The sequence below is a fragment of the Balaenoptera borealis genome (genome assembly GCF_965194805.1).
Source record: "Balaenoptera borealis genome assembly, chromosome: 2".
NCBI classification, from domain to species: Eukaryota; Metazoa; Chordata; class Mammalia; order Artiodactyla; family Balaenopteridae; genus Balaenoptera; species Balaenoptera borealis.
This window is the reverse complement of record NC_138867.1, coordinates 180,233,083-180,251,262: the sequence shown is the minus strand read 5'-3', so window position 1 is coordinate 180,251,262 and position 18,180 is coordinate 180,233,083. Positions and strand designations below refer to the sequence as shown.

Genomic DNA, 18,180 nt, shown 5'->3' with positions numbered 1-18,180 from the left:
GATTAAATAAAATGTATTATTAAAATTGATTTAATCTACTCCATTTCTGTGGGGCTACCAGAAAATTTTAAATGACATACACAGCTTGCATTATATTTCTAATGGACAGTGCTGATCTACATTGTAAAAAGTAATAGGACACCTCAACTAAAATTGGAGAAGGAAGACCTGTAGAGGGAGCTCTGATGTCCTACCACTCACTTCAGTTATACCAAACAGGAAGATGTTATCCCAAACAGGAAGATGTCAACAGATCCCAACAGGAAGAAGCTTCAATTACAGACCCCAACTGGAAGAGATGTTTGCACTCCCAAGCAGAAAGTGCATAACTTACTACAGCAGGAGGAAGGAAGATTTTCTTCCTGCCCAGCAACAAGCCCAGCCAATGAAAACACTGCAGCTCAGCCAATGAGAAGCTGTCTTACCTGAACTGTTACTTTCCTCCAATGAGGAAATTTTTCTCTTGCTGATGACTTGTTTGCCCTACCCTTCACTCTATAAAAACCTTTCATTTTGTACAACTCATCTGAGTATCTCTCTGCTTGCCAGATAAGATGCTGCCCAGCTCATGAATTGTTTAACAAACCCAATTAGATCTTCAGATTTACTCAGTTGAATTTTGTTGACAACATCGAGCAAAACGATGCTTAAAAACAGTGGTTACTTGTGATACAGCAGTTACCAGATTAAATGTAAGCAAAGTGTCGATGCAAGTGAAATTTGTGAAAACATTATCACATTAATAATAATGTTACACCAAGAAATCTATTAAGATTGGAGGGAATTCCCTGGCGGTCCAGTGGTTAGGACTCCCTGCTCTCACTGCTGAGGGCCAATCCCTGATTGGACCAGGGTTCAATCCCTGCTTGGGGAACTAAGATTCCACAAGCCACGCAGCACTGCCAAAAAAGAAAAACTAAGAAGATCTGATAATTTTTCGTATTCTTCAATGGCAGAAAAAATAATAATCAGAGGCTTGAACAAAATCCTTATTTCCCAATCTACAGTCATTTACTCATCACCCTCGGGGGGTCTGCTATAGCCACTGGTTTAATTTACCATTTCTTACCTACTATTTACATTTTTAAACTCAAATTTAATTTACTACGGTGCATGAGAACCCAGGTTCTTGTGCTATAAACAGGAGGTTACCTCAAGGAAAACAGAATGATTTTGTTAAATACTGGTTAGCTTGTGTTGTCCGCAGAAAGCTAGACCACTCTCTCTTTGTTTAAAAAAAGGAGTTAAACAAGAATTAGAGACAAGGTGAAGACATCCTTGCACTAGACTTAGCTTTTCTCCTTGAATGAGATGGAAGGAAGAATGGAAAGAGAACCAAAAAAGGAATGACTTCTGATACACAATTCCTGTCACTTCAGTGAAACAATTATTCTGCGTGATACTGTGACAGTGGCTACAAGTCATGATGTATTTATCCAAACCCATAGAATGTACAACACCAAGAGTGAATCCTAATGCCAACTATGGACTTCAGTTCATAATAATGTATCAGTATTGGCCCATCCATTATAACAAACGTACCACACTAATGCAGGATGTTAACAATAGGGGAATCTGGGGGAGAGAGGGGTACATGGCACCTCTCTATACTTTTTGCTCAATTGTTTCTGAAAACCTAATACATTTTTAAAAAATCTCTTAGTTAAAAAGAAATGAGGGACTTCGCTGGTGGGCCAGTGGTTAAGAATCCGCCTTCCAATGCAGGGGACGTGAGTTCAATCCCTGGTCTGGGAACTAAGATCCCACGTGCCACGGGGCAACTAAGCCCGTGAGCCGCAACTACTGAGCATGGAAGCCACAACTAGAGAGCCCACGTGCTCTGGAGCCAGTACTCCACAACTAGAAAGAAGCCCTCACGCCACAACGAAGAGCCCGCGCTGCAACTAAGACCCCACACAGCCAAAGAGTAAATAAATAAATAAATATTTTTTAAAAAAGAAATGACAACGCCAGAAACTAACACAACACTGTAAATCAACTATACCTCAATTAAAAAAAAAAAAGAAAGAAAGAAATGACTTCTGATGCCTGCTTTGTGTCATTTAAGGAAGCATCTATGCATCTCCGAAAGGCATTTACCCTTTGATCCCTAAAGTATGTTCGACTCCAATAATAAAAATAATAGCTCACACTCATTGAACATTTACAATGTGTCAGGTACTGTTATCACTATTATAAAATCCCAACACTTTGAGTAGGTACTATTTCTATTGTGCCCATTTTATGGATGAGCACAGAGAGGCTGGGTAACTTGACTAAGGCCACACAGCTGACCAGAGGAGGACCTGGGATTTGGACACAGGCACTTGGGCTTGGGAAGCTCCCTGCTTTTAACCTTACTGACTCTTTAATTCCTAATAGCTCACAAGTCTAAAAATTTCAAGTTCTATTGGTTATGATGCTACAGTCTTTATTCTGAAGTTTGGATTCCTGAAAGTTTCGTTCACTTGTGATCCTGGGCAAGTCACCTTCTTTCCCTAGCTCCAGTGTCCTCATTTGTAGGAGAATCATAGTACCAACCTTATAGGGTAGTTGTGAGCATTAAATGAGAGAATATGTAGAGAGTTAATAATGTTGAAAAGATATCACAGGCAAGATCTAAAAACCACAGGGATTCTGCCCTACCCCACCCCCGGGGACATTTGGTAATATCTGGGGACATTTTGGATGTCACAACTAGGGAGATGCGTTGCTACTGGAATCTAGCAGGTAGAATCCTATATTGCACAGGACAGTCCCCTGCCACAAAGAATGACCCAGCCCAGAATGACATCAGGGATGAGACTGAGAAATGCTGGTGCAGGGAAGAACTCTTCCAACATTCATGTCCATACAAATCTCCCGGGGATCATGTAATAAAATGCACATTCTGGCTGAGCCTGTCAGGAGTGACTAAGATTCTGAATGTCTAACAAACTCCCTGGGTAAAGCTACTTTACCAGTTTGCAGCTCGTCCAGGGAATAGGCTTTGAGGGGCAAGGATCTAACCGTGGTTTTCAACCTTTTTTTTTTTTTTTCAAGCTGCAGGAACTTTTTTTTTTAGGTAAAGGAAACCTCACACAGAATCTCGATATATGGAAATGTACAACAGGCGAATACGAAGATGCTATGATTTGAAACAGGGATGGGGGCCCCAAACTACAACTGTGCTGAGTGGCTTTGGAGTCTCAGGCAGAAGGAAAACTATGTGCTCTGTGTATATGGTTTCATCTGCCATCATCACTTGTTCAAGAGAAGTTAGCAGAAAATTGCAATTCCTTCCATTAGAAGCAAGAGAGGCAAAGAAGCAGATTTTGAAAATCTTGAAGCCAGCAAAGTAAAATGATAATAAAGTATAATTTATGATAAATTACAACTAAACACACTTATACTAGAGTATATTAAATTCTGAGTTTGGTATAAATAAAATACACTTAATGTTGTGAGTTTTAATACACCTATTTTTAAAATGTTTTAGTGTTTTCAATAGTTTTTCAACTACTTTAATGCTCTGGAAAAAAATTAACCTTTAAAATATACATAAAACATGCATATGGGGCACATCTTTCCTTTTGCCTCAAACTCCATTATGGCTCGGTACGGTGCTGGTTTATATTTAAAATTTGGATATTCTGTACAACATGGGTTTTTTTGCATTCATTTTGATTTTTTTCCAAAAACACTATCGCATGAAAATATGATTTATCTTGATGACTGAGTTTTTTGGCACCCACTTAATTTTGCATTCAAAGTCAGTGCCTCACTCTCCTTGCCCCATTCTCAGACCTGCTATAAGTCATCCATATTTGGCTAGGGTGTGTCAGGGTCTCACACCCAGCCCTTGGTGGCGGTGGGGAGGGAGGGCGGGGGGGGGTACACATACACCTTCTTTTGTCGTGTTTCACAATCTAACCACCAATGTTTCAATCACTCATTTCATCCCGCTTCCTCTTTTATTTTTTCTTAATTGCTTTATCCAATATCATGGCAACATCACCCCTGCAAAGTTTTTGTTGCTGTAAATCATTCTGTATGATACTATGATGGTGGTTACATGTGATTATACATTTGTCCAAACCCATAGAACGTACAGCACCAAGAGTGAACCCTGACCTCAGCTAAGAACTTGCAGTGATCATGACGTATCCATGCATCCTTCGATTGTTACAAATGCACCATGCTGGTGGGGGATGTTGATGGTGAGGGAGACTGTGTCTGTGGTGGGGAAAGGGGTATACGGGAAATCTCTGCACCGTCCTCTCAAGTTTGCTCTGAACTAAAACTGCACTAAAACTAAAATCTATTTACAAAAAGCACAATGTCAGTCACATTCTACACTCTAATGCCTCTCCAGGAACCAGGGGAAAGTGCCAGCCACCAGGAAACAAAGGATCTGTCAGGATTGAATGAGAAAATGCCCGGGTGGTTCTGGGGTCCTGGCCACCTGAGGACCAGGCCACCATCCTCTCTCACCTTTCTTGTCTGACAAGCTCACAGCCAGAATCTCCCAAGTGGTGATGGAGTCTTTCAAAAACACGTTCATGAGCTTCGTGGAGATTCTGGATTGGGGAGGGGAGGCATTAGAAGATGCCTAGCAGGGTGGAGGGGGAGAGCTGGTAGGGAGGGGCCCCAAGGGACAGGGTTGGAGGTGGGGGCTGGCGGGTGGGCACGTGTAGGTAGCCCCAACTCTTCTAGGCTAGGTTGTGTGATTCCACAATGATTCCAGAAAAGAGGGGGCATTGAGGTGCATGCAAACTCAATGTCCAGTCTGGGGTGATGATCGGGGCTGGCCTGGGGGTGGGCTGAAGTGGGAGTACCCCAGCCTTACCCATTTTTGTCTGCGACTTTAAGGTCCTCAACAATGGTCCACAGCCAGCTCTCTGGGAACTGGCTTCGGGAAATGATGTCCTCCTCCGGGATTATTTCATCATCCAGGTCACCTGCGGGGGTGGGGGGAGTGGTGGTGGGAGTTAAAACAGACCCACTTTCCCCGCCTTCCCCTTTTAGATATTTATCTCTATAATACCCTGGAGGGATTCCTAGCAGCGACACACCCAGGGTCACGTGATCACTTCCGGGGACCCTAGGCACATTTGCCTCTGGGGGTTCCTTTCTCCATAAAAAAAATTAAATATCATATTTTACAATTCTGTTGGTAGAAAGGTGAAAATAAGCCAGACTGAACTGGATGGATTTTTTTTTTCCCATCTTTGATTTTCAAGGGAACGAAAACATTTGCATGAATGAGCCTCTAAAAGCATCATTGGCCCTCAAGCACCATGCCTGCTGTGTCTGATGGTTAAGTCCATCCTGAAAGCAACGGGGTGAGTTGAGAGGTTCCCCAGACTTGATGGAGATTGCTGAAGAGATGGTGGCCTTTAAAAGCCAGCGTGACCCCGTCAGCACGAAGCTGGGCTGGAATGAATAGAGTTCAACCCTGGCTGGGCTTTCCTCAAAAAATGATGAACAGATTTTAATTTGGCTCTGGGTCTGCCTAACGACAAAGTACGTGGAATTCCATAGATGCCCAAATCCACCCATACTCTGGAATAATCCATCGAAGTGCCCTTGGGGTACTAACTTTTAACCAACCCTCTGTCTCATCCCAATTGGCTAAAGAAATGACACAATGCTGGGAAAAAACAAACAAAAAACCACCCATGGGGCTTCCCTGGTGGCACAGTGGTTGAGAGTCTGCCTGCCAATGCAGGGGACACGGGTTCGAGCCCTGGTCTGGGAAGATCCCACATGCCGCGGAGCGGCTGGGCCCATAAGCCACAACTACTGAGCCTGCGCATCTGGAGCCTGTGCTCAGCAACAGTAGGGCCTGCAATAGTGAGAGGCCCGCGCACCGCGATGAAGAGTGACCCCCACTTGCCACAGCTAGAGAAAGCCCTCGCACAGAAACGAAGACCCAACACAGCCATAAACGAATAAATAAATAAATAAATAAATAAATAAATAAATAAAATTTAAAACAAAACAAAACAAAACCACCCATGTGTGTAAATTACACCCCAGTAAATCAGAAGTTTTGTCCAAATTTCCTCTTTGTGAAAGAAAAGTCTTGGGTCACTGGAGCAGAGAGCACCATGTCTAGTTATTGCAATTTGCAAAGAGACTGAAGGTAGAAGTCTTTGTTCATGTGTGTTGGGAATCTTTGTGTCTTTGGAGGGGGGGAGGGTTGGAGGAGTTGCTAGTTTTCCAGATAAAGGAATTTAGACCTATTTGACCACTTTGGCAATGGCTGCCTTTGAGAGGTGCCTGCAAACATTCAGTTTTGACAAAGCCCATCCTGGCAGAAAAGTCCTTCTCTTAATTAAGACATATTAAAAGATGTTTAAAAAAAGGAGGGATCAGTTCACACCGGGGTCCTCTGCCTCTCAGCCAATGGCAGTGGGGACTCTTGTTAATTCTGTAAATGCCACTTTGTGGTGGAGACCATTCTGGTTTTGCTTGAAATGGGCTTCTAAGAGAATTTTCTCTTGGCTTTGCTTAAGACTGACGTGGCCGGAGATATAAAGTTTCAAGTGTGTACATCCAGAACTGAATGAATGAATGAATGAATAAACATTGATTAGGCATAAATTAGGCACCTCTCTTTGGAAGGCAACATTAATTAGTTTTCTTTGGTAAAGGCAAGGCTAGAACCCATCTTAGTCTTCCCATTGGCAACTAGTGTGACCAGCCCTATCATCTAGAACGTTCCCTCAGACCATGGATGTCCTGGGCACTGCTAAGGTCAAACTTCAGAGTGACAGGGCCAGGGCCAGGATGATCCTCCCAGGCAGGAAATTCCTTTGCCTCAGGATGAGCCTCCCAGGCAAGGGAAGAAGGACCTAGTCCCCCATTGGACTGGGTCCTTCTTCCCTCAGACCTGAATCACCTAGCTCCTCATCTGAAGGCTTCTTTCCTCCTCAGACAGGCGCCTCCTCTCTCCTCGGACAAGCACCTCCCCCCTTGGACAGGCACCTCTTCCGCCCTTGGATAGGCACCTCCTCCCCCCTTGGACAGGCACCTCCTCCCCCCTTGGACAGGCACCTCCCCCCTTGGACAGGCACCTCCTCCCCCCTTGGACAGGCACCTCCTCCCTTGGATAGGCACCTCCCCCCCTTGGACAGGCACCTCCTCCCCCCTTGGACAGGCACCTCCTCCCCCCTTGGACAGGCACCTCCTCCCTTGGATAGGCACCTCCCCCCCTTGGACAGGCACCTCCTCCCCCCTTGGACAGGCACCTCCTCCCCCCTTGGACAGGCACCTCCTCCCTTGGATAGGCACCTCCTCCCCCCTTGGAAGGCACCTCCCCCCTTGGACAGGCACCTCCTCCCCCCTTGGACAGGCACCTCCTTCCCCCTTGGATAGGCACCTCCTCCCCCCTTGGACAGGCACCTCCTTCCCCCTTGGACAGGCACCTCCTCCCCCCTTGGAAGGCACCTCCCCCCTTGGACAGGCACCTCCTCCTCCCTTGGACAGGCACCTCCTCCCCCCTTGGACAGGCACCTCCTCCTCCCTTGGACAGGGGCCGCCTCCCTGCTGCCGGACTCACTCCTGGCCAGCTCCAGGGTCCCGTCGCGGCCGTGCTGCAGCCGCAGCTGGGCGATGTATTCGCAGCAGTCCAGGAAGGCCTTCACGCATGCGTCGCCTTGCAGGATGAACTGGGCCCGGCGCTGGCACGGGAACTTCATGGGGTTGTCCCGCATACCGTCCTCACAGCACTTGCGCAGCTCCTTGTTGTACTGACCCGCTGTGGGAGCACAGATCCCCCGCCCCACGCGCCCTCAGCCCGGGCCTCGAAGCAGGAGGCCCTCAGGACAGACCCCAGGGAGAACTTCCCCACGGCCAGGTCCTCCCCCTCCCTCTCCGTCTGGGATCCCGTAGGGGCTGGATCTCGGGTGGGAAGCGGTGGGCGAGCGCCGAAGGAGGGCTCCCACCTTTATCCATCCTCTTTTCCATGAGCTGCACCGAGCGGCGTCGGCGGGCGGCTGGTTTCGGGCACTGAGGATCTAAAGGCGGGTGGACCAGGAATCAGATGGGTTAGGCACCTACTGTGTGTCCTTGGTTTCCTCCCCACAGTAGTCCCCCGTGAGGTCGGGGTGTTATTGCTCCCATTTGACAGATGCAGAAACTGAGGCTCCGAAAGAAGTAATTTGCTAGATGGTGGTGGAGGCGGGACTTCAATACCCCCACCCCCATCCCAGAGCGCTGCCCTTAACCTGTTCTCAGTATCTGGGAGATGGAGGCCCTGTCCCTCCCTAGCCCTGCTGCTGGCTGCATCCTCACCTGCCCTCTGGGCGGTCTGTAGGCCTTTGCTGGTCTTGAGGGCCAGCCCTGCATCCGTGAAGACGCCGGCATAGTCACTTCCACTGCCTGGGGTGCAGCCAATGTCTGCCTTCTCCACTATGTCCCAGATCTGCAGGGGGGAGTGGAGGCCGAGAATGTGGCGAGATCGGGTCAGCCGTGCCTCCACCGACCGGCCAACACGTCCATCCAACCCCACCTCATCCATCCTCATCCTGGTCCCCAGGCTGGCCGGCCATGGTGGACCATCTGGAGTTAGACCTGGAGCTGTGTCCACCCCCGGGACCATCCCCAGCTTGGACCCTTGTCCATCCACATTCTCATCGTCAACTTGACTTCAACCCATCCCCGTATCTGCGTCCATTCAGACCTCTACACTCAACCCACACTCAAACCCATTTGTTCCCACCAGCGCCACTCCCACCTTAACCCAACGCCATCTCCAAACCAACCTCTGTGACGCGGGAGCATACCTTACTCTGGGTCAATTTGTTCTTCTTATTCAGCACAAACACACCCTTGTCCACGGCCACCAGCCCCACTCGGGACCCCTGGTCAGCCTCGATCTTCAGGGTTATCTGTTGCCCAGGCCGATGGTGCCTCTCTTCCTTCCCGCCATTTTTCACCACCAGCTATGGTCAGGGGCGGGGTGGGGTAGGGGGAGGTTTGGAGGGGAGGGAGGGAGAAGTCAGCCCTGCAAGGCCCTGGTCTCTGGAAGCCAAAGACAAAGGAAGTCCTGGGCTGGACTGAAAGAGGAGAGAGAGGAAGGGAGGCAGGCAGAACCGGCATCAGGCAGAAAGTCAAGAAAAGAGAGAAAACCAGGAGCAAGAGAGATACTGAGTACAAGCTTCCAGTTACAAAATAAATGAGTCTTGGGGATGAAATGTACAGTGTGGGGAATATAGTCGATAACCACGTAGTATCTCTGGATGGTGACACACGGTCACTCACTAGACTCATCGTGGTGAACACTTTGAAACGTAGAGAAATATCGAATCACTATGTTGTATACCAGGAACTAACATAGTGATGTAGGTCAATTATACTTCACGACAAACAAACAGACTCAGAAAAAGAGATCAGATTTGTGGTTACCAGAGGTAAGGGGAGGGGGAATTGAACGAAGGTGGTTAAAAGGTACAAACTTCCAGTTGTAAGATGAATAAGTACCAGGGGTGTAATGTACAAGATGCAAATATATATAATTAACGCTGCTGTACGTTATAGATGAAAGTCATTAGAGGAAACCCTGAGTTTTCACCACAAGGGAAAAAATTATTTTTTCTATTTCTTTAATTCTGTACCTCTATGAGATGATGGACGATCACTCAACTTATTGTGGTGATCATTTCATGATGTACGTAAGTCAAATCATTATGTTCTACATCTTAAACTTAGTGCTGTATGTCAATTACATCTCAATAAAACTGGAAGAAAAAAAGATACCGAGACTGAAACAGAAAGGGAAGAAAAGAAGAAGAGAGAGGCAGGAACCCTGCAAATGGGGGAGAGGAACAGATTCAGAAGGTTGGAGAGAGGGTTTCCCTGGTGGCGCAGCGGTTAAGAATCCACCTGCCAATGCAGGGGACACAGGTTCAAGCCCTGGTCCGGGAAGATCCCACATGCCGCGGAGCAACTCAGCCCGTGTGCCACAACTACTGAGCCCATGTGCCACAACTACTGAAGCCCACACGCCTAGAGCCCGTGCTCCGCAACAAGAGAAGCCACCGCAATGAGAAGCCCGCGCACCGCCACAAAGAGTAGCCCCAGCTCGCCGCAACTAGAGAAAAGCCCGAGCGCAGCAGCGAAGACCCAACACGGCCAGAATAAATAAATAAATAATAAGATAAAATAAATTTAAAAATTTAAAAAAAGAGTTGGAGAGAGACAGAGCCAGAGGGCCCAAGATGGGGAAAGGGACAGCCAGGTGGAGAGTCCCCAGATGGGCACAGAGAGATGCCACAAAGCTTACCGTGCCCACACATGAGTCCCTGACGTCCACCCATACGGAGTCGGCCACCACCTCCCTCTGGCCGTTGCTGTTGATCAGCGTGTAATAGGCTACCAGGCGGAAGGAAGGGATGAAGTCCGTTGTGATGGTCATGGGCAACACCACCAGGTCCTGGCCGGGCTCTCGTACCTGCCGCCCCACCTTCAACAGCTTCCCCTTGTTCATGACCTGGGGAGAACAGGTCGGTATAAGTATCGGAAAGGTAAGAGGGAGGATGCGGGGGGTGGGGGGAGCCGGGATGGCGGAGGAGGGCTCCCGGGGGGTGCTGGGGGTTCTAGGAAGCCACAGACCAAGTAAGTGTAGTAGCGGATCTTGGCTTGGTGGCTGGGGTCCGTGCGCAGGTGGAAGTTGACGTTGAGAGTCTCCCCAGGCTTGAGCTCCACTCGGGGCACAGAGAGGTGTAGGTAGTTGTTGGAGTTGCCCTGGGTGTTGTAGGGTAGGGCCTGCATGGTCCTGCTCGCCTGTCGCGCCGCTGGGATATTCTCCTTCTGTGTGCGTACCTGGGTAAGGAAAGACGGATGCATGCTGGCCCCCCCAGAGGTGTCCACACCCATATCCCTGGGACCAGGGAATATGGTATTTTAGGTGGCAAGAGAGACTTTGCAGATGAGATTAGGTTAAGGATCTTGAGGAAATGGGGAGGAGATGGGATCATCCAGGTGAGCCCAATGCCATTGCAAGGGTCCTTATAAGATGTCTAGGCAGAAGGTAGGACCCTGCTGTGCAGATGAGAACCCTTCTATGCATGCAAACTACTATATATATATATAGGATGGATAAACACCAAGGTCGTCCTGTATAGCACAGGGAACTATATACAATTTCCTGTGATAAACCATAATGGGAAAGAATATGAAAAAGAAGGTATATACATATATATATATATACAGTTATATATATATGTTCAGTCATATATATATATAACTGAATCACTTTGCTGTACAGCAGAAATTAACACAACGTTGTAAATCAACTATACTTCAATAAAATAAAGTAAAAACAAGAGCCCTTCTATGTAAATGAAAACATCTCTCTGTGGATGGTACATCCCTTTATGCAAATGAAAGGACCTCCCCTGTACGTCCAGGACAGGATCCCTTTGTGCAAATGTCAGGCCCCTGCTCTACAAAATCAAGCCCCCTGTCTCCGGGTGTGGGGTCACGAGGCTGGCCTGGACTCACGGTGATGGTCATGGGCTGCCGGTTGTTGAGTGTGTTGATGCTTAGCTTGGCCACACCGTCCTCCTGGGTCAGGGACTGCACGTTGCTGCCCTGGGTCACTACCGGGATGTGGCGGGCAGGGGAGCCGTCGGGGTTCGTCACGAACACCTGTGGGTGCAGGCCAGGTGGAGGGGGTTCAGGCAGACCCAGAGGCATGGCCGTGCTCAGGAGCAGTGGAGGGGGGTTGCAGCCCCGCCCTGGGTCTCACCATGAGGTCGAAGGGCATGGCGGGTTTGAAGAACTTGGGGGTCTTGGTGAAGTGGATCTGGTAGGGGGAGGTCACGATGGGGATCCCAGTATGCTCTGCCTCCACCATGTCGCTGCCTGAGGGGGGCCAATCGTGAGGCTGGGCTCCTGGGCCACCCCTCAGGACCAGGCCTCCCCCCCCTCAGATTGGACTCTGCCTTCATACTGGGCCTCTTTCCTCGGACTGCATCTCCCCCATAAACTGGATCCCACCTTCATTCTGAACATCCACCCTCAGACCAGGCCTCCCCTCTCAGACTGGGTCTTGTGCCGCAGACTGGGCCATCCCTGTCAGACTGGACCCTGCCTTCCTTCTGGGCCTCCCATCTCAGACTGGACCGTACGGTGGTGCTGGGCCTCTGCCCTCAGCCTGGCCTCACCTGAGTGCAGGATGACGGTGACGGACACATATAAGGACTTGCCCACTAGGGCATTGGCTTGGGAGGGCTGTACCCCGTTCAGCAAAACCCGTCGTTGCAGTTTGGCCTCCCCGTTACCGTCAGTGATCTGGGGGAGACAGTGAAGGCTCAGCGGAGGCGGGGGTGGGATGGGGAGGGGGGCTTAGGTGAGGGAGGGGCGTTGATGGGGACAGGAGAGATGTGTTCAGAGTGGAGAAGACTTTGAGAGGGCTTCTGTTAGGTACCGGAACACGGGTGAGGGAGTGGGCCAATGAAATCCTCCGGTCACCATCCTGGACTCCAAAGATGACGAAAGCTGTCCCGTCCACATTCTCCCCATACAAGAACCTGTGAGGCGGGGAGAGTCTCAGATTCTCCCCTCCTTAAAAAGATGAGTCTTCCTCCAAACTTCGGTTGGCTGTGGCTGAACCCCTCCCCCTAGCTGGTCCCTCCCCTGGCCGCCTCCCCTGTCCCTCACCTGGCAATGATGTTGACCTTCAGGCCATCTGGGTCATCGATGTAGTAGAATTTCTCTTCAGGCTCCACTTGGACCTCAAAACTGGGCAGCACTGGGGGAACAGATCGTGGTGGGGAGTGAGCGAGCATTGGGCCCAGAATTATGCGCTCCCCGCTCCTTCCCCACGCCCCACCCACGGCTCCCGGCTCCCTGCTCCTCTTACCGTACTCCTTCACCTCAAACTCAGCAGAGAAGACCTGCTGCGGAGAATCTTCGTAGTGGGCTTTGATCTTCCACTGCCCCATGCTGTGGCGAAAGCAGGCTAGTGATCTGACCAGACCTAGCAGCCCCCCACTCCCTCTCCTGGGGTAGGGGAGCCCTGAACCCCCTCCTGGAGGGCCTGACATACTTGACCAGCTCTGGGATGTTCCAAGACAAGGCCAAGATGCCAAACTGGTTGTGAGAAGACAGGGAGTCCCGCTTGATGGGAATGCCATCGGGGGTCTGTGGGGAGACAGGGAGAGAAATGGCTCTTCAGAGACCAGGCTTAGCCCTTTGGCTCTCCCCTCCCTCTCTGTGTCTGGACACTCTGTGTCATGTCTACAAGGGCAATGGTTAAGAACATGCACCTGAGCCAGTCAGCCTGGGTTCAAATCCCCACTGTGCCACTTACAAGCTGTGTGACGTGGGCAAGTTACCTAACCTCTCTGTGCTCAGTGTGCACATCTAGAAAATGGAGATAATTATAGCTCCTATGTCACTGGTTTGGGACATGTTAATATAGGCAAGAGCTCATGGTGATCAGTGTCTCTCTGAAGACTAATAAAAACTAGCATTTATCACCTACTTTTAGTAGGTGCAGGACCCTGCACTAAGCATTTGATTTGTATAAATCACACATAATTGCCCACATTCTCCTTTTTTGACCTAAAGCATAGCAATGTCGCGTGGCTTGACCTAATACACATATGATTTTATTCGTTGCCAACAACAGGAGACATCACATAGAAATCTGGTGTTCTGGCTTCTCTTGGAAACTGGGGTAATTGTGGATAACGTGCTCCTGTTGGCACAAGGTGACATTTCATGGGAGCTGGGCAGCTCTGTGCCTTTAGAGGAGGTGTGTGCTGTGTTCTCTGTTCCCCACAGATCCCACAATCCCTAAGGCCAGCTCACAGCCTTCAGAACCTGGTCCCTGTTAGGTTTGTGTGATCTCAGTACATACTCACCAAGATCCCATGAGGAGCACATGCTCCATTCCTTCCCTTCCTTCTCTCTCCCTTCCTCCTACACTTGTTTTTCCCTGCCCATCGCTCCCTGCTTCTTTCTCCCCTCTCCTTCCCTCTCTCCCTTCTTCCAGTAAGTTTTTATTTACCCTACTACCTGCCAAGCGTGGTGTCAACACGCTTTAGGTTCAATGGATGTTGGGGGAAGGTGCAATTAACAAATGAATAAATCCAATTTAGAAGATGCTAAAGGGAGATGGCCAGGAAGGGAAAATAAGAGTGGAGGAAGGGAAAATGAGAGTGGAGTGTGTGTGTGCATGTGTGTCTGTTGGGGGGGGGGGGTTGGGGGGCGGGGGAGAGAGGGGGTGTTGCAATTTTATGGGGCGCTCAGAGAGGTCTCACTGTAGAACTGGGACACTGGTGATATTTGAGCAAAGACTTGAAGGAGGTGATGGAGCAAGCTGTGTGGAAATTTGGAGGAAGAGGGTTTTTTGGGTAGGGGGAATAGCCTGTGCAAAGGTCCTGGGGCAGACTGTGCCTGGGTTGTTGGAGGAACAGTGAGGAGGCCCGTGTGGCTGGAGCAGAGTGAGCGAGGGGGAGACAGGGAGGAGGTGAGGGCAGGGAGGAGACGTGGTAGGTAGGCCGGGCCTAGTGGGCAGCGGGGAGGATTTGGGCTTTTACCCCGAGGGAGGTGGGGAGCACTGGAGCGCTGCGGGCAGAGGAGGGGTGCTCACAAGCGCCCTCTGGCTGCACTAGCCGGAACAGACTACATAGAATTAGCGTCTGTCATTATCCCAATCTTCAGATGAGGAAACGGAGACTTGGAAAGGTGAAGTGACCTGCCCAGAGTCCAACAGTGACCAGGGGTTTATCGGGACCCAGAATCCACGGGCGCAAGCATCTCTCCACGTAGTCCCCCTGGGTCCCCGCCCCGTCTCCCCATCTGTGTGCCTCTACATATTTCTTTGCCTTTAGGTCTCTGCTGCTGGGCCTTTACCGGTGTCTTCTTTCTCTGTCTCTATCTCTTTGTCTCCCCCCGAGTCTCTGCCCCGGGTAGGTCTGGGGCCCCGGTTGGCTGGTACCTCAATGCTGACGATAACTGTCTGGCCCACGGGCAGCAGCTTGTGGTCAACGGTGAAGATCCGATAGAGGACTGAGACGAGGCGGGAGAGAAAGGGAGAGCTGGGTGAGGCCCTGCCCCTCCCCCCAGCTCTGCCCCCGGCCCTCTCCAGCCACCCCCAGACCCTTACCCGTGGAGCCTGGGGTGTAGATGGTCTTGTCCGTCTGGATGAAGAGGTACCCGCTCTGAAGGCTGATCAGCACCACCTTCTCCACCAGGACGTTCCCGAAGTCCGCCTGGACAGTCACGAATTTGTGCCCCGTGTCTGATTTTAACTCCTTGCTGGCCGGGATCTGGGCATGAACCAGGGGATTATTAGGCGTGTGCTCTAGGGCCCCTTGCCTTTGGCTGGATCCACACCTACCCCTCTTCACAACAGAGCCTGCCCATCACTTCTGGTCTCCCTTGTTTGCCCAGGTTTGGGGAAAAAAAGGGTACTTGGAGAGAAGGCAAGGGCAAGAGAGGGGGTGGGAGTCAGAGGGAAGGATGGGCAGTGGGAATCAGACAGGGGGCTCAGAGGAGGGAGAGCTCAGAACGGGAAGGGGACTCCGAAAGAGGAGGAGACTCAGAGAGGGGAGGGGCTCTGAAGGAGAGAGGGCTTAGAGGGGGAGGGGCTTGGAGGGGATGGGCTCAGAAATGGGGAGGGGCTCAGAGATGGTCCGGCTTGGAAGGGGGTGGAGTTGAGAGAGATAAGGGGGCTATGTATAGCACAGGGAGCCCTGCTCAATATTATGTAACAACCTAAATGGGAAAAGAATCTGAAAAAGAATATATACATGTGTATGTATCACTGAATCACTTTGCTGTACACCTGAAATTATCACAACATTGTTAATCAACTATACTCCAATATAAAACAAAAAGTTGAAAAAAAAAGGTGGAGGCACTTCAGAGAAAGCAATGGAAGAAGCAGCGGGAGGGGCTCAGAAAAGGGAGGGACTCAAAATGGGCGGAGATTCAGAGAGGGGAGGGGTTCAGAATGGGGAGGAGACTCAGACAGAAGGGGCCGGGCTCAGAGTGGGTGGGGCTCAGAGAGGGAGGAGGGGCTCAGCAGGGGGAGCACTCAAAGAGGGGGTGGGGTGTCAGCGGGGCTGGGCTTCCGTGCGTGTCCACCTTTATGGTGACGGTGCCCAGGTAGCCATTGGCACTGTTCAGCTCGGTGTTTTCGCTGGACAGCACTTGTCTCTTGGCCGGGAAGTCGTGAACGGTGACGGCGACTGGTATATTCCCTTGCCCTTCGTGGGCCTCCAGCACCACCATCTCCTCGCTCTCCAGACGCAGGATGTTGGGGGTGATCATGGAATACCTGCCGGAGGGGAGCACAGGCCATGGAGCTGTCATGCCTGGAGCCCGAGATGCCAGCCCTATCTGGGTCAGCGCTCTGCCCCAGCCCCTGGTCCCACAGGGAATCTGGTGACCGGCAGACAGCTCAGGGGCTTCAAATCCCATCAACTCCTGAACCTCCAAATCCAAACCACCAACTCTGGGAGCCCTAACCCCTAAATCTTTAAACACCCCAAGTCTCTAAACACTCAACCCTGGAACACCCTAAACTTCTCCCTAAACCTCTAGCACCCCAGACCTATAAATACAACCAACTCCACCTCCTCATTCACATACACCCATACGAAATCTCTAAACCCTTAAATCCTGAAACTACAAACTCCCAGATCCTATGAAGTCCAAACTTCCCGTCCACAGAAACACCCAACACCGCGCATGCGCCCTAAAACCTGCAGGGACCTGTACCCACAAATGCCCACTCCCATCTCAGAAGCAGCCTTGTTCGGTGTCGGGCTGTGACTACTCACATGGGGTCCCCCAGGGCCAGGGGGAGACTGGCCAGCAGCAGCAGCAGACTGGGACCCGAGGTGGGATGCATGGTGCCAGGACAGTGAAGGGACGGAGGGACGGAGGGACGGAGGGACGGAGAGATGGAGGGAGAAGGGGGGGAGGAGTGAGCAGAGCTTGCTGGAGGCTGCCTTTTATCTAGCTCCCGCCTTTCTACCTCCTCAGCCCAGCCCTCCACTCCCCATGGGCTCCCCCCTCCCTGGTACTGCCCCAGATTTCTCAATACTATTTCCTAAGTTTTTCAGTCTGTGGGGCGGCATGAGCTTGGGGTAAGTAACCCGAGGGCATGTCCTCCTGCAACAGGAACACAACAGCCTCCTGCCCTGGGGTTCCTCAGGGTCAAGGCCAGCTGGTGAACAGGGATCTTTCCCTGTCACACCCACTTGGTAGTAGAGGAAAATTGAGGACAGAGGGGCACCCCCACCCCAGATATGTGGGCCTGATCCTCAGTCCACTTTTGGCTGTGCATTTATTCACCAAACCCTCCCTGTGAGTTCATCTCTATGCTGGCAGCTGGAGTCCCACTTCTAGAATCTTCCATGCTGGGGTGGGGGACAGAGTCCAGCACCAAAGCTCCTAGCCCCATGGAGTGCCTTCCCCAGTAGAGAAGAACTCAGCTTCTTGGGGGGTCAGGGAAGGCTTCTTGGAGGAGGGGACATTTCAGCTGGGCTTTGAAGTATGTGTAGGAGTTCACCATCCAGGTGAGAATGTTTTCTAGGGCAAGGAGAGCCTGGAGCTCCCTTCACCTCCTCTCATCAAGAAGCCTGAGTAGTGGGACTTCCCTGGCGGTCCAGTGGATAAGACCCTGCACTTCCACTGCAGGGGTCACGGGTTCAAGCCCTGGTCGGGGAACTGAGAGTCCCCCATGCCTCAAGGTGTGGCCAAAAAAAAAAAAAAAAAAAAAAAGAGGCCTGAGTGGCTATGATGGTTTATAAAAGTCATAATTGAGGGAAGTCCCATGGCTAGCTTTTGTGTTACATCAGCAACCTCTTAGGATATTATTATTATTATTTAAAAATGTATTTAACTTTTTGCATACTCATATGGTTCAGCATCTAAAAATAACCTTCCTCCTGCTCCTATTGCTAGCCATCAGAGTCTCAGACATGACCATGTAACCAGATCTTGTGTTTCTTTCCAGAGGTATCTTATGTGTTTAAAAATGTTCACACGTTTTAAAAACAAATATCAGCAAGCTCTACACACTCTTTCTTTCTGGTCTCCCTGGGTCACACCTTGCTTTTTCATGAACAATATACCTTAGAGATTGTTTAATATCAGTGCTCAGAGAGCTTCCTTGTTCTTACAGGCAACTGCCTAGTATTACATTGTGTGGAAGTAACCAGACTGATG

General features: G+C 50.4%; 1 protein-coding gene across 1 annotated transcript in view; it reads right to left on the bottom strand.

The window, feature by feature from the left end:
- The window catches only part of C3 (complement C3), a 35,167-nt gene extending 18,225 nt beyond the window's left edge, over positions 1-16,942 (bottom strand). Inside the window, exons 1-19 of the mRNA XM_082380605.1 lie at positions 16,788-16,942; positions 16,090-16,282; positions 15,107-15,269; positions 14,939-15,009; positions 13,040-13,134; positions 12,854-12,936; positions 12,652-12,742; positions 12,419-12,521; positions 12,156-12,282; positions 11,738-11,853; positions 11,491-11,637; positions 10,600-10,809; positions 10,271-10,477; positions 8,772-8,930; positions 8,281-8,410; positions 7,932-8,003; positions 7,547-7,744; positions 4,829-4,940; positions 4,474-4,559 (exon numbers count right to left, since the gene is read on the bottom strand). Coding sequence (XP_082236731.1) covers positions 4,474-4,559; positions 4,829-4,940; positions 7,547-7,744; positions 7,932-8,003; positions 8,281-8,410; positions 8,772-8,930; positions 10,271-10,477; positions 10,600-10,809; positions 11,491-11,637; positions 11,738-11,853; positions 12,156-12,282; positions 12,419-12,521; positions 12,652-12,742; positions 12,854-12,936; positions 13,040-13,134; positions 14,939-15,009; positions 15,107-15,269; positions 16,090-16,282; positions 16,788-16,858 — 2,434 coding nt within the window. The 5' untranslated portion in view covers positions 16,859-16,942. The remainder of the gene's footprint in view (positions 1-4,473; positions 4,560-4,828; positions 4,941-7,546; positions 7,745-7,931; positions 8,004-8,280; positions 8,411-8,771; positions 8,931-10,270; positions 10,478-10,599; positions 10,810-11,490; positions 11,638-11,737; positions 11,854-12,155; positions 12,283-12,418; positions 12,522-12,651; positions 12,743-12,853; positions 12,937-13,039; positions 13,135-14,938; positions 15,010-15,106; positions 15,270-16,089; positions 16,283-16,787) is intronic.
- Between the last annotated feature and the right edge of the window lie 1,238 nt (positions 16,943-18,180).